The sequence below is a fragment of the Schistocerca gregaria genome, chromosome 2 (assembly GCF_023897955.1).
Source record: "Schistocerca gregaria isolate iqSchGreg1 chromosome 2, iqSchGreg1.2, whole genome shotgun sequence".
Classification (NCBI taxonomy): Eukaryota; Metazoa; Arthropoda; class Insecta; order Orthoptera; family Acrididae; genus Schistocerca; species Schistocerca gregaria.
The window spans coordinates 350,778,083-350,790,588 of NC_064921.1; the positions used below are offsets into that span (position 1 = coordinate 350,778,083).

General features: G+C 38.9%; 1 protein-coding gene across 13 annotated transcripts in view; it reads left to right on the forward strand.

Moving 5' to 3' along the window:
* The window catches only part of LOC126337032 (serologically defined colon cancer antigen 8 homolog), a 285,601-nt gene that overhangs the window by 150,345 nt on the left and 122,750 nt on the right, over positions 1-12,506 (forward strand). For all 13 annotated transcript variants that reach the window (XM_050001319.1, XM_050001324.1, XM_050001330.1 and 10 more), the window contains exon 7: positions 2,397-2,691. In XM_050001319.1, the coding sequence (XP_049857276.1) occupies positions 2,397-2,691 (295 nt within the window). The remainder of the gene's footprint in view (positions 1-2,396; positions 2,692-12,506) is intronic.

A 12,506-nucleotide genomic window follows, 5' to 3' on the forward strand; every position in this document is an offset into this window, starting at 1 on the left:
AGAATTCGAAATTTGCTGTCTGTGTAGATTTACACTTTCTAAAACCATGTTGTACTGTAAGAGGTGCATATTTATTTATGAAACTTAAAAGCCTGTCATAGAAGAGTTTTTCTAGAATTTTTGAGAAGGGACTTAACTGTGACACGGGTCGGTAGTTTGATATTTTTTCAGAAGAACCTTTTCTTAGCAGTGGTGAAATTTTTGCTATTTTAAAAATATCTGGGAATACACCAGTTTTTAAAGAGAGGTTGAAAATTTTTGCCAAGGGGTTTGCTATGTGGTGAGCACATGTTTTTAATATGAAATCAGGTACTTCATCAAGACCACTTGACATTTTATTGCTTAATGATTTAATTTTACTTATAATTTCATTGGGGTTTGTTTCATACACATACATAGAAGCAGTCGAGATCACTGACTCGCTGGAGAAACTTAGGACTGGTCCTTGACAGTGTACTTGAATGAGGTCTTCAGCTAGTGATGTGAAGTATTCATTGAATTTTTCCACAACTGAATTTGGGTCTGTGACTTTTGAGCCTTCTAGTGTTAATGATACATTCTTTTTCTTTGGCACTGAGCTACAAGTTTCTTTCTTTATAACTCTCCATGTGGATCTCATTTTGTTAGATGAGTTTCTTATCAATTTGTCATTCCACATAATTTTTGCCTCTTTGACTACTCTACCATAGATTCTTTTGTAGGCTTTTAAATAATCTGCAAAGTCTTGGGTTACTCTATATTTCTTACAAGAGTACTGCAGAAATCTGTTTCTCTCACTGGAAATTTTTATGCCTTTCTTTACCCATTGCTTATTATTGTTTGGTTTTACTGTTTTTACTACTTTTGGAAATGATACATTAAAATAGTGAAGAAAGATGCTCTGAAAACTCATGTACATGCTATCAACATTGTTCTGAGTGGCAATGCTTTCCCAGTTTTCCTTCGCCAGTAAGAGATTAAAAAGTCTAATGTTATCTTCAGAAAAGGTTCTTTTTTCAACTACTTTTCTGGAACTGCTACTACTTTTTGGCATTTTTATACACAGCAGCTGTGCCTCATGATCACTATAACCTGTGCCCAGTACTATGCTTGTGAATCTGTAAGTTGTTTCTGAGATGAATATTTGGTCATTGTGGGAATCATATTGAATGTGTTGGTCATATTTATTAAAGCATCTCTGCTGCTGCTGTCTTTTGAAAAATCAATATTGACATCCCCACAAAGCACTATCTTCATATTTAGTGTACTGGTCCTGTTCAGCAGAAGTAGTTTATTCATGAAGACTGACAGGTTTCCACTTGGTGCTCTATATATGTCAATAACTATGAAATTAAGCTCTGGCAGTTTGGTAATGGAAAGTTCAAAGTCTTTTTCAATTGAGTCAATATAACTTTTACTGACACACATAGGTCAGGGACTATGATGGCATAAGCATTGAGATGCATGAAAACCTAGCTTTTGCTTAAACTGGAAGGCCAATTACTCAGAATGTATTTATCCAGTGTTTCATAATGAGAGAACTTAGTGGCTTCCAACAAACTTTTTCCTCTCTTACACGCTTAAATATGTTATGTTAACACAGTAACTCATCTGTAAAGTAATCAGAAGTTTTAAGTTGTTTTATCCATGGGAGTTCAACTCTATACAGTATTAGGGATTTACTGGCATAGTGTTAACTGCATAACAATGAAATTGAATTCAGGAAAATATTGTCTGAAATAATATACTGCTGCAGTGATTGGTAAAATATATTAATGTAGATCACAGTCATAAATTTAGTACAAACATATTTCAGGTGACACTCATAAACCAACAAAGAATTTAGTATTCTTAAATGGCTGAACACAGCTGTTTTATTTCATACAAATGTTTTAAATGCCAGTCATAAATTACTGAAAATTTTAAAAATACAAAAATGAATCACAACTCATTGAAATTTTTAAACAACCAGTGAAGCATAACAAGTATAAGTTATGGATGTTACATTAATTTGGCTTGTAGGATGTTGAAATGGGCCATTAGTAGGTGGAATTCTCTGAACAATGCAGTCCCATTTACATACAAAGGAAGAACTATAAGCAGGATGAATGTGCAAATGACAAGTGGAATGCACAAACTTCCAATCACTTTTTCATATTATGAAGTTTACCAGCACCTCCTACACTATCTTATCAGTGATGAGCATTGTAGTTTCAATTTATTCCATTCAAGATAATGAAAACCAGGCATAGTATTGTGTCATGTTTTTTCCATTTGAATGAGCTCTCGCTCACATTTGTATCACTCTATACTGCTAGTTCACATCTGATTCTCACAGTTTAACTTACCCCACTCTGTTTATTGTGCAATATAGTTTTATTAATTCAAGTGAAATAATTTCAATCTTGATTTTGCAGGCAGAAATGGAAGTACGTAGGTTGAAAGAGGAGCTGGACCGCCAGCATGAGAAACTACGTGACCTTCTGCAAGAGCAGGGCCGAAAAGTACAAGAAGAACGGGCAGCAGCAGAAAGACGATATGCTCAGCAAGTTGAGCAGCTGAGTTCTGATTTAGCCATGCAGTGGGATGCTGTCGGAAAGCTACAACTCGAACTAGAGCGGGAGCGGCGCATTGAAGCAGACTTGCGCCGTGAACTGCAGCAGAAAAATTGTACTATAGAAGAACTCAAAAAGGAATTGCATACAAAAATTGGTAACTGATTATTGAAGACAGTAATTTTTCACTTAAATGCCTTCAGAAATTCTTATATATCTCTTCTTTCTTTCCCCTAGCATTTACCCTGTTAAGTATGGAGCCTGGTTTTCAGAACCTGACAAATTTTTAATGTTTTTAAAAATTTAACTTTGTGCCAGATATCCTTCCTGACATCACAGTTGTCAAGGTATCCTAAGGAAGGGAAGTCCTTCAGTATCTGTCTGTGAATCATGTTTGTTCTGCGTATTATTGTATTTTAACTGTTTGTGTTTCATATCGTCTGAGGCGGAAGTTAGGTACCAGCCCAGTATTTGCCTAATCGAGTCTGGGAAACCAGCTAAAATCCGCACCCAGTTGGCCAATGTACCAGCCCACAGCCATCAGTCTGTTACACAGATTCATTCTGGATCTGACCCACCTCCATGAATTGTAAGATAGTGCACTTATGCTACAAGACCATGTCTCAGAAATCCTTGAATATGTTGCTAAAATGGGGGCTGCTTTCTAACTTCACACATTAAGCTGATGATGAAAGTTTACAGCATTAAACAGATTTGATAGGCACTCATAATTACTTTCTGAGTCTGTCATTGTGGGGCTTTTAGCAGCTTGTTGCAGCTACGTTGCAACAATGCATTCATCTTTCTCATTATTTTTATACCTTTAGTATAATACTGTTTTTCCCATCAATCTGTCTTATTGTGTTTTTGCCCTTGTAAGTTCTTTTAAACCATGTGTTGTGTATGCACGTAAAATTTATTTTTAATATTACAATGGAAAATCCAGGTTAGAGTAATGACAGTGTTATGAAAAAGAATAGACTACTACCCACCATATAGTGGAGATGCTGAGTCACAGACAGGGACATCAGAAAGACTGCTAAACAAGTAAGCTTTATGCCAAAAGACATTCTTCTGAAGTAAACAACTTACACATGTATTCACACAAACACAACTCTCACACAAGAATACTTGGCAGTCAGAGACAGATGTGTGAATTGTTTTTGTGGTGATGTGTGTACCCATTGTGGTCCAGAAAGTTGTCCCAGCATGCTGCTCTTAGTTACACACTCTTACACTCACTCTGGATCTCATTGTTGCTCACGGATGCCCCCCCCCCCCTACCATTCTCTTTCCCCTCCTGCACTTTTTTTGTTATCAAAAGTCACTTCATTTGTGCTAATTTAGAAACAGGTATTGTGATTTCTATTCTCCAATGTTACTTTATTGACTGAACAACCTACATTTTCACTTAATTGATGTGTTGTGTTGTGATCTTCTGTCCAAAGACTGGTTTGATGTAGTTCTCCCTGCTACTCTATCCTGTGCATCTCCGAGTTTTCATCTCCAAGTTTTCATCTCCAAGTAACTACTGCACCCTACATCCTTCTGAATCTGCTTAATGTCTCCCTCTATCATTTTTCCCCCTCCACGCTTCCCTCCAACACTAAATTAGTGATCCCTTGATGCCCCAGAATCTCCTACCAACCAATCCCTTCTTCTAGTCAAGTTGTGCCACAAATTCCTATTCTCCCCAGTTGTACTCAGTACTTCCTCATTAGTTATGTGATCTACCCATCTAATCTTCAGCATTCTCTTGTAGCACCACATTTCACGAGCTTCTCTTCTTGTCTAACCTATTTATCGTCCATGTTTCACTTCCATACATGGCTACACTCCATACAAATACTTTCAGAAAATACTTCGTGAAACTTAAATCTATACTCGATGTTAACAAATTTATCTTCTTCAGAAACGCTTTTCTTGCCATTGCTAGTCTACATTTTATATCCTCTATACTTCAACAATCATCAGTTATTTGGCTCCCCAAATAGCAGAACTAATCTACTACTTTAAGTGTCTCATTTTCTAATCTAATTCCCTCAGCATCACCTGATTTAATTATTCTACCTTCCATTATCCTTGTTTTGGATTTGTTGATGTTCATCTTTTATCCTCCTTTCAAGACACTGTTAATTCTGTTAAGCTGCTCTTCCAGGTCCTTTGCTGTCTCTGGCAGAATTACAATATCGTTGTCAAACCTGAAAGCTGGAATTTCTTCTCCGTGGATTTTAATTCCTACCTCAAATTTTTCTTTTGTTTCCTTTACTGCTTGCTCAATACACAGATTAAATAACATTTAGAATAGGCTACAACCCTGTCTCACTCCCTTCCCAACCACTGCTTCCCTTTCATGCCCCTCGAGTCTTATAACTGCCATCTGGTTTCTGTACAAATTGTAAATTTCCCCCCTGTATTTGACCTCTGCCACCTTCAGAATTTGAAAGAGAGTATTCCAGTTAACATTGTCAAAAGCTTTCCCCAGGTCTGCAAATGCTAGAAATGGAGGTTTTGCCTTTCATTAATCTATCTTTTAAGGTATGTTGTAGGGTCAGTATTGCTTCACGTGTTCCAACGTTTCTACAGAATCTGAACTGATCTTCCTGAAGGTCAGCTTCTACCAGTTTTTCCATTTGTCTGTAAAGAATTCATGTTAGTATTTTGCAGCCGTAACTTCTTAAACTGATAGTTCAGTAATTTTCACACCTGTCAGCACCTGCTTTCTTTGGGATTGGAATTGTTATATTCTTCATGAAGTCTGAAGGTATTTTGCCTGTCTCATACATCTTGCTCACCAGATGGTAGAGTTTATAGCTGGCTTTCCAAAGGCTATCAAAAGTTCTAATGGAATGTTGTGTACTCCCAGGGCCTTGTTTTGACTCAGGTCTTTCAGTGTTCTGTCAAATTCTTCACACAGTATCATATCTCCCATTTCATCTTCATCCTCTTTCATTTCCATAGTGTTGCTCTACAGTACATCACCCTTGTATAGACCGTCTGTAAACTCATTCCACCTTTTTGCTTTCCGTTCTTTGCTTAGAACTAGTTTGCCATCTGAGCTCTTGATATTCCTATAAGTGGTTCTCTTTTCTTCAAAGGTCTCTTTAATTTCCCTAGTGAGATATGCCTCTACATCCTTACATTTGTCCTCTAGCCATCCGCGCTTCGCCATTTTGCACTTCCTGTCGATCTCATTTTTAGACTTTCGTATCCCTTTTTGCCTGCTTCATTTACTGCATTTTTATATTTCCTCCTCTCATCATTTAAATTCAGTATCTCTTCTGTTACCCAAGGATTTCTACTACCCCTCATCTTTTTACCTACTTGATCCTCTGCTGCCTTCACTATTTCATCTCTCAAAGCTACCCATTCTTCTTCCACTGTATTACTTTGCCCCATTCTTGTCAATCGTTCCCTAATGGTCTCTCTAAAACTCTCTACAACCTCTGGTTCTTTTAGTTTATCCAGGCCCCATCCCCTTAAATTCCTACCTTTTTGCAGTTTCTTCAGTTTTAGTCTACAGTTCATAACCAGTAAATTGTGGTCACAGTCCACCTCTGCCCCTGGAAGTGTCTTACAGTTTAAAACCTGGTTCCTAAATCTGTGTCTTATCATTATATATCTGAAACCTTCTAGTGTCTCTAGGCCTCTTCCACCTATACAACCTTCTTTCATGATTCTTAAACCAAGTATTAGCTATGATTAAGTTATGCTCTGTGCAAAATTCTACCAGGCAGCTTCGTCTTTCATTCCTTACCCCTATTGCACATTCACCTACTACAGGGCTTCACAACATACGTGCTTGCGGAGCAAACTGTGAGCAGCAAGGCGCGAGCACGGAGCAGCGTGAGCACGCTACCCCCCACTACCGCACCAGAGCAGAGAGTGGGGAGAGGCACGTGGTGCACACAAGAGCTGCTGCCAATCAATGAAAATCCGCGGCCACCTGCAGGGCTATCACTCACGAATTATTACTGTGACAAATGAAACAAATAAAGGAGAATGCTGAAGATGAGATGAGTAGATCACATAACTAATGAGGAAGTATTGAATAGGATTGGGGAGAAGAGAAGTTTGTGGCACAACTTGACCAGAAGAAGGGAAAGGTTGGTAGGACATGTTCTGAGGCATCAAGGGATCACCAATATAGTATTGTAGGGCAGCGTGGAGTGTAAAAATCGTAGAGGGAGAACAAGAGATGACTACACTAAGCAGATTCAGAAGGATGTCGGTTGCAGTAGGTATTGGGAGATGAAGAAGCTTGCACAAGATAGAGTAGCATGGAGAGCTGCATCAAACCAGTCTCAGGACTGAAGACCACAACAACAACAAAGGAGAATGTACACATGCCCCATAATTTTATTAGCTTAGTGTATGCCTCTACATTCGTATTAATTTGGGAACTGTTACACAAGAAAAGGTGTCACTGAAGTGTGGGATTCTCGGTTATCTTGCACTTTTTGCCCTTTGCAATTGTGTCATGTTCAGAGTAATTGTTTTTGTGCATTGTAGGCGCAGCGTGCAGTTTAAATTTCGATCAGACAATGTGTTTCTCAGGCGCGTCTTGTTACATTTCATTGCAGAGAACAGTTCTTCACAAACATACGTGGAACCGAACGCTGATATTATTGTAGCTGCCAGTTTGTGCAAACGAGGGAATCTATTCTGAGGGAAGTGTCTGTAGAATTCCAAAATGTTTTTCTTGTTCTGAAATTTGTCTCTGTATTCTCTGTCACACTGCAGGTCAATAATTTCTAGTTGCAGCTCAGGACAAATCTCTTCAATATTCGCTGAATATGGAGAGGAGAACAGATCAAAATCACTGTCTAGTGCTGTAAGATCTTGAAAGCGTTGATCAAATTCTTCCTTAAGGGCAACTAAACTATGTGAATAACGTTCACAGTCTTTGTGAACACCTTGCATGGATGATAATTTAGGAAAATGAGCTAGATTTCCTGTTTCCAGCTGACTCACCCAAAGTGTCAATTTCATTTTAAAAGCTCATATTAGGTCTATGAAATGAGTACTTAGCAGATCTTTACCTTGTAGTGAAATGTTCAAAGCATTCAGATGGCTAGTTAAATCTGCTAAGAACGCGAGATCACATTTCCATGAAGGCTCTTTCAATTCAGGAACACACATTATTTATTTCCATGAACATATTTATCTCATCTAATAGGTAAAAAAATCGATTTAATAATTCACCACAACTAAGCCAGTGGACCTCGCTGTAATAAGGCAGGCTACCATACTGGCTTTCTACATCCTCAAGAAGGCTTTTCAATTGCCTGTGTTGTAGACCATGCTTCCTTATATAATTGGTTGTACAAACAACAACACTCATCACACTGTTTTAGAGTGATACTCTTTGCACATAAGTTTTCCTGGTGGATCACACAGTGAACGCCCCTTATTTCATTCGGCACGGTCAGTTTTTGCATTTTCTCCTTCAACAGCGCTACGAAACCTGATTTTTTTTCCCCTGTCATCGATGGTGCACCGTCTGTAGACACTGAAACTAAAGAATTCCACAATCCTATATTTTCAACACTTTCTTCAATAGTACTTAAAATATCACCTCCGGTTGTAGTGTTCTTCATGGCTACTACATCGAGGAGCTCCTCCCTCACCTGAAGATCTCTATTAACACCTCTAATAAATATGGCAAGCTGCACTGTTCCAGTGATATCAACACTTTCGTCCAGAGCTAGAGAATACGCCATAAAATATTTACAGATATTTGCAAGCTGGCTCTGGACGTTGTCTGCCTTGTCCTGTATGCGATGCATAATGGTCATGTTAGATAATGGCACAATTTGAAACTGTTCAACTTGAGATGGACACAAATGTTCAGCTGCAACTACCAACCATTCTTTTATGAAATCGCCATCAGCGAAGGGGCGCAGGGATTTTGCTAAAAACAAAGCAATTTTGTAACTCACTCTGAGAGCTGCCTCAGTTGATTTTTCTTCGTCGTCCAGATCTTCTTCGGATAGCTTCCTTTTAAGTTTAATAACTTCCTGTGCACGATCTGGTCCATCACATTTTCCAATTCCGTAGTCTTTCGCATGGTACAACATATAATGTCGCTGCAAATTAAATTTCCTAAAAGAATTCAGCATTTTGTGACATACTAAACATTTTGCAACATCATCTTGTTCTGTAAACAGATACAATTCCTCCCAATGGGAGTTGAACTGTGAAACCATGGTTGGGGTTAGACAACTGTGACTTGACATGATTCTTAACCAGCGAAGTGACTGTTAGAGCTGATCGTAGTACTTTAAACGTTACACAGTCAGCGCGAATTCAATAGGCACGCTGTGGCCCTATTCAAACGTGCGCGCGCATTTCCCCTCCCTCCCTACTCCGAGACCTTGCATCTGCTCGCGAGCATGTGCCTGAGCAGACGCGAGTACTCACGCTCAAAACCGGACAGTTGTTAAGCCCTGACCTACTACTTTTCCTTCTCTCCAATTTCCCACTATCAAATCCCAGTCCCCCATGACTATTAAATTTTTATCTCCCTTCACTATCTGCATGTTTTCTTTTATCTCATCATACATTTCTTCAGTCTTTTCATCATTACGGAGCTAGTTGGCATATAAACTTGTACTACTGTGGTAGGTGTGAGCTTCGTGTCTATCTTGGCTACAATTATGCGTCACTACGCTGTTCATAGTAGCTACCTCCTATTTTCTTTATTCATTATTAAACTTTGTCCTTCCTTACTGTATTCACCTGACCAGAATTATTGTTCCTCTTGCCACCGAACTTCACTAATTCCTACTATGTCTAACTTTAACCTATCCATTTCCTTTTTTAAATTTTCTCATCTACCTGCCTGATCAAGGGATCCGAAATTCCATGCTCTGATCGGTAGAACGCCAGCTTTCTTTCTCCTTATAACAACATTCTCCTGAGTCGCCCTTCCTAGAGATCTGAATGGGGGACGAATTTACCTCTGCAATATGTTACCCAAGAGGATGCCATCATCATTTAACCATACAGTAAAGCAGCATGCCCTCGGGAAAAATTACGGCTGTAGATTCCCCTTGCTTTAAGCTGTTTGGATTACCAGCACACTAAGGCCATTTTGGCTAATGTTACAAGGACAGATCAGTCAATCATCCAGACCGTTGACTCTGCAACTACTGGAAAGGGTGCTGCTCCTTTTCAGGAACCACACATTTGCCTACCCTCTTAACAGATACCCCTCCATTGTGGTTGCACCTACGGTATGGCTATCTGTATCACTGAGGCACGCAAGGCTTCCTGCCAATGGCAAGGTCCATGGTTCATGGGGGGTCTTAACACATTGTGTGCTATAAATTGAGAAACAAAACTAATTACATGCAGTGGATACTTTGCATAAGAATTACTACTGTAGACTTCAGAATAAAGTAACCAAAAGGTAAAGCACAACTATAACATAGTGTTTCAGTGGTATTTTTCTTCGTGTTTATATTAGGCACTTTGAGCTAATAGCTCTCCACTCAGGTGTTACTGAGCAGAGCAGTACTGAGGTGATCCTGCACTCCTGGCAGGCTGTCAGAGCTGCTTCTCCCCCCCCCCCCCCCTCTTCCTGCCTCCATAAACATACCCTTTTGCAATTCTTTCTGCAAGGATTTAGTAAATTTTATAAGTAACTTTAATAAAAATGAAGTATCATTGAAAAATAGTAATTTACAGAACTGTAATGGCGGAGAACTTTGCACAGAACAAATGAAATGTGTCATTGAAGTAAGTAAATTACAAATTTGTTAACTTCTAAAAAACTGAAATGAAAACAAAATGTGTGTCTTATTGTTTTATGGTCCAGTGATGAAGCTAACCTGCTAATCATTGACACATATAACCTGTAAATAGCACTGCCCACCTCACCGTTGTTCACTCCGATACCTGCAGCTAAACTGACCATCCAGTTAGATTTTAACAACTCTCAAGATATCAATCAAACACAGAAGGTTTATTCTTGGATGCCTTTCCTGAGTCGCAGAAAGGCACAACAAAAAAATTGCTTAAAAGTTAGCTCTTGACCAACAAGTCCCTTGCCGAAAATAAAACAACACACGCACGCATGCATGTACCCACGCATGCTACACACACACACACACACACACACACACACACACACACACACACACACAACCACTGTCTCATGCAGCTGGAGTCTGGCTCCGGCTGCATGAGGCAGTGGTCGCGCACGTGCGTGTGTGTGTGTGTGTGTGTGTGTGTGTGTGTGTGTGTGTGTGTGTGTGTGTGTGTGGTGGTTATTTTTGACAAAGGCCTTCTCGACCAAAAGCTAACTATCCAACAGTCTTTTTGTTGTGATTTTCTGCAACTCAGCATCTCCACTGTATGATGAGAAGCAACTATCATTTTCATTATTTTGTTACATTCCATTGTTTGAATTCCTTTTCTATTTGCACAAAAGATCACACCAACCTGTGCTTCGGGAACTGCTACAGCACTGGCTGGAGGAACAAGTAAAGTACATATGCTCTCGATCCTATTAGCTTGTTACCTTCACTGTCATGTCTTGTTCCAGTCTGTAGTTGACAAAAGTCGTCAAAAATCTGAAGTCTTTGGCCAAATAGCATAATTACTTCAGCATCTGCTTGCTGAACTTTGAGGTCCAATAATACTGTTGTAAAGTAGCAACCATTGCTGAAAATGAGTGAGTTGTATAGGCAGCAGCTGTGTGAACCAGGCACACCAGTGCCACAGAAATCATGTTAGCTGTAGATATCTGTTAGGTGGAATACAACTGGGCCAAAACAACACTAGAAATGACACTGTGACAACAATGTGTGTTTACAATTACTGGCATAAGGGTAAGCTGCTTCTCACAGGCAAAAATAAGAACACAAGTGGTAGAAAAATTCTCATACCTCTCCTGTTTAGTTTATAAACTGTTTTTCTATCTGCCATTCATTGTAATGTTTTTTCACTCTGTCACACTCTGTGCCTGTTGCATTGGCAGGATACTATCTCGACACCCCTGCTGTAGTGCCATATGTTAGAGAACTTGCTTGGTGCACTGATGAGTGGAAACTGCCAAATTGACTAAAACTAGTGTGATGGTAGTGTGTGACTTGGGGTATAGTTTATATTGAATGGATTCCACAGCCATAGAAATTATATCTGAGTTTATCACGGTCGACAATGTTCACAAAATGAGAACGGAAACGATTTTCCGAGAAGGTGATGCTTGTGTATATGAAGTGATTTAGTGTGTCACTTGCTGGAGAGGTACAATAATGGAAGAATACTATAGTTAATGAAGCTTCTATGCCATACATCACAAAGGAAGTAGCCCAGCTCAATTCAACAAAATAAAAATTGTTCTCAAAAATGGAGATGTGTCTATTCTATGGACAGAGGTATTTATCTGTAGAACTGTCCATTTGTACACAATATAAAAGCTATAAAAGTGCAAGTCACTGAAGGAATAATATTGTGTAACAGACAGTTATGATCAGTTGATTCACAAGAATCCTGAAAGAACTAGTTTTTGACAAAAAGCTAAACATTTGCTCGAAATTACACCTTTAATACTTACAGAAACATATCTCCCAAAATAGAAATTTTCTGTGTTGTCTTGCGTTCTTTCCTTATTTGTAATCAAAATTCAAGTGCAAATGTTTAGTGAAATGATTCAAACACAGTGAAATGGTACAGCTTTGAGCAAAAAATCTGGAGAATGTGATCACTGTGGTCTTTCATGTTAATCTACTACAATTGGAATACTCTTACAATCATATAGCATCTCCACATGTAGATCTTGTCAAGTGTACATGCTGTTACATTCGGCTGTGTTTTACTCATTTAATTGAAGTTCCAAATTTGCACTTTGATGACATGTAAGCAAAGAACATACAACAACGCTGCAAATGACTTTGTGCATACTGCATGTGTTAATCTATTTTGTTTTAAGGAGATGTTGAGCTTTTCCTCAAATAATACCTC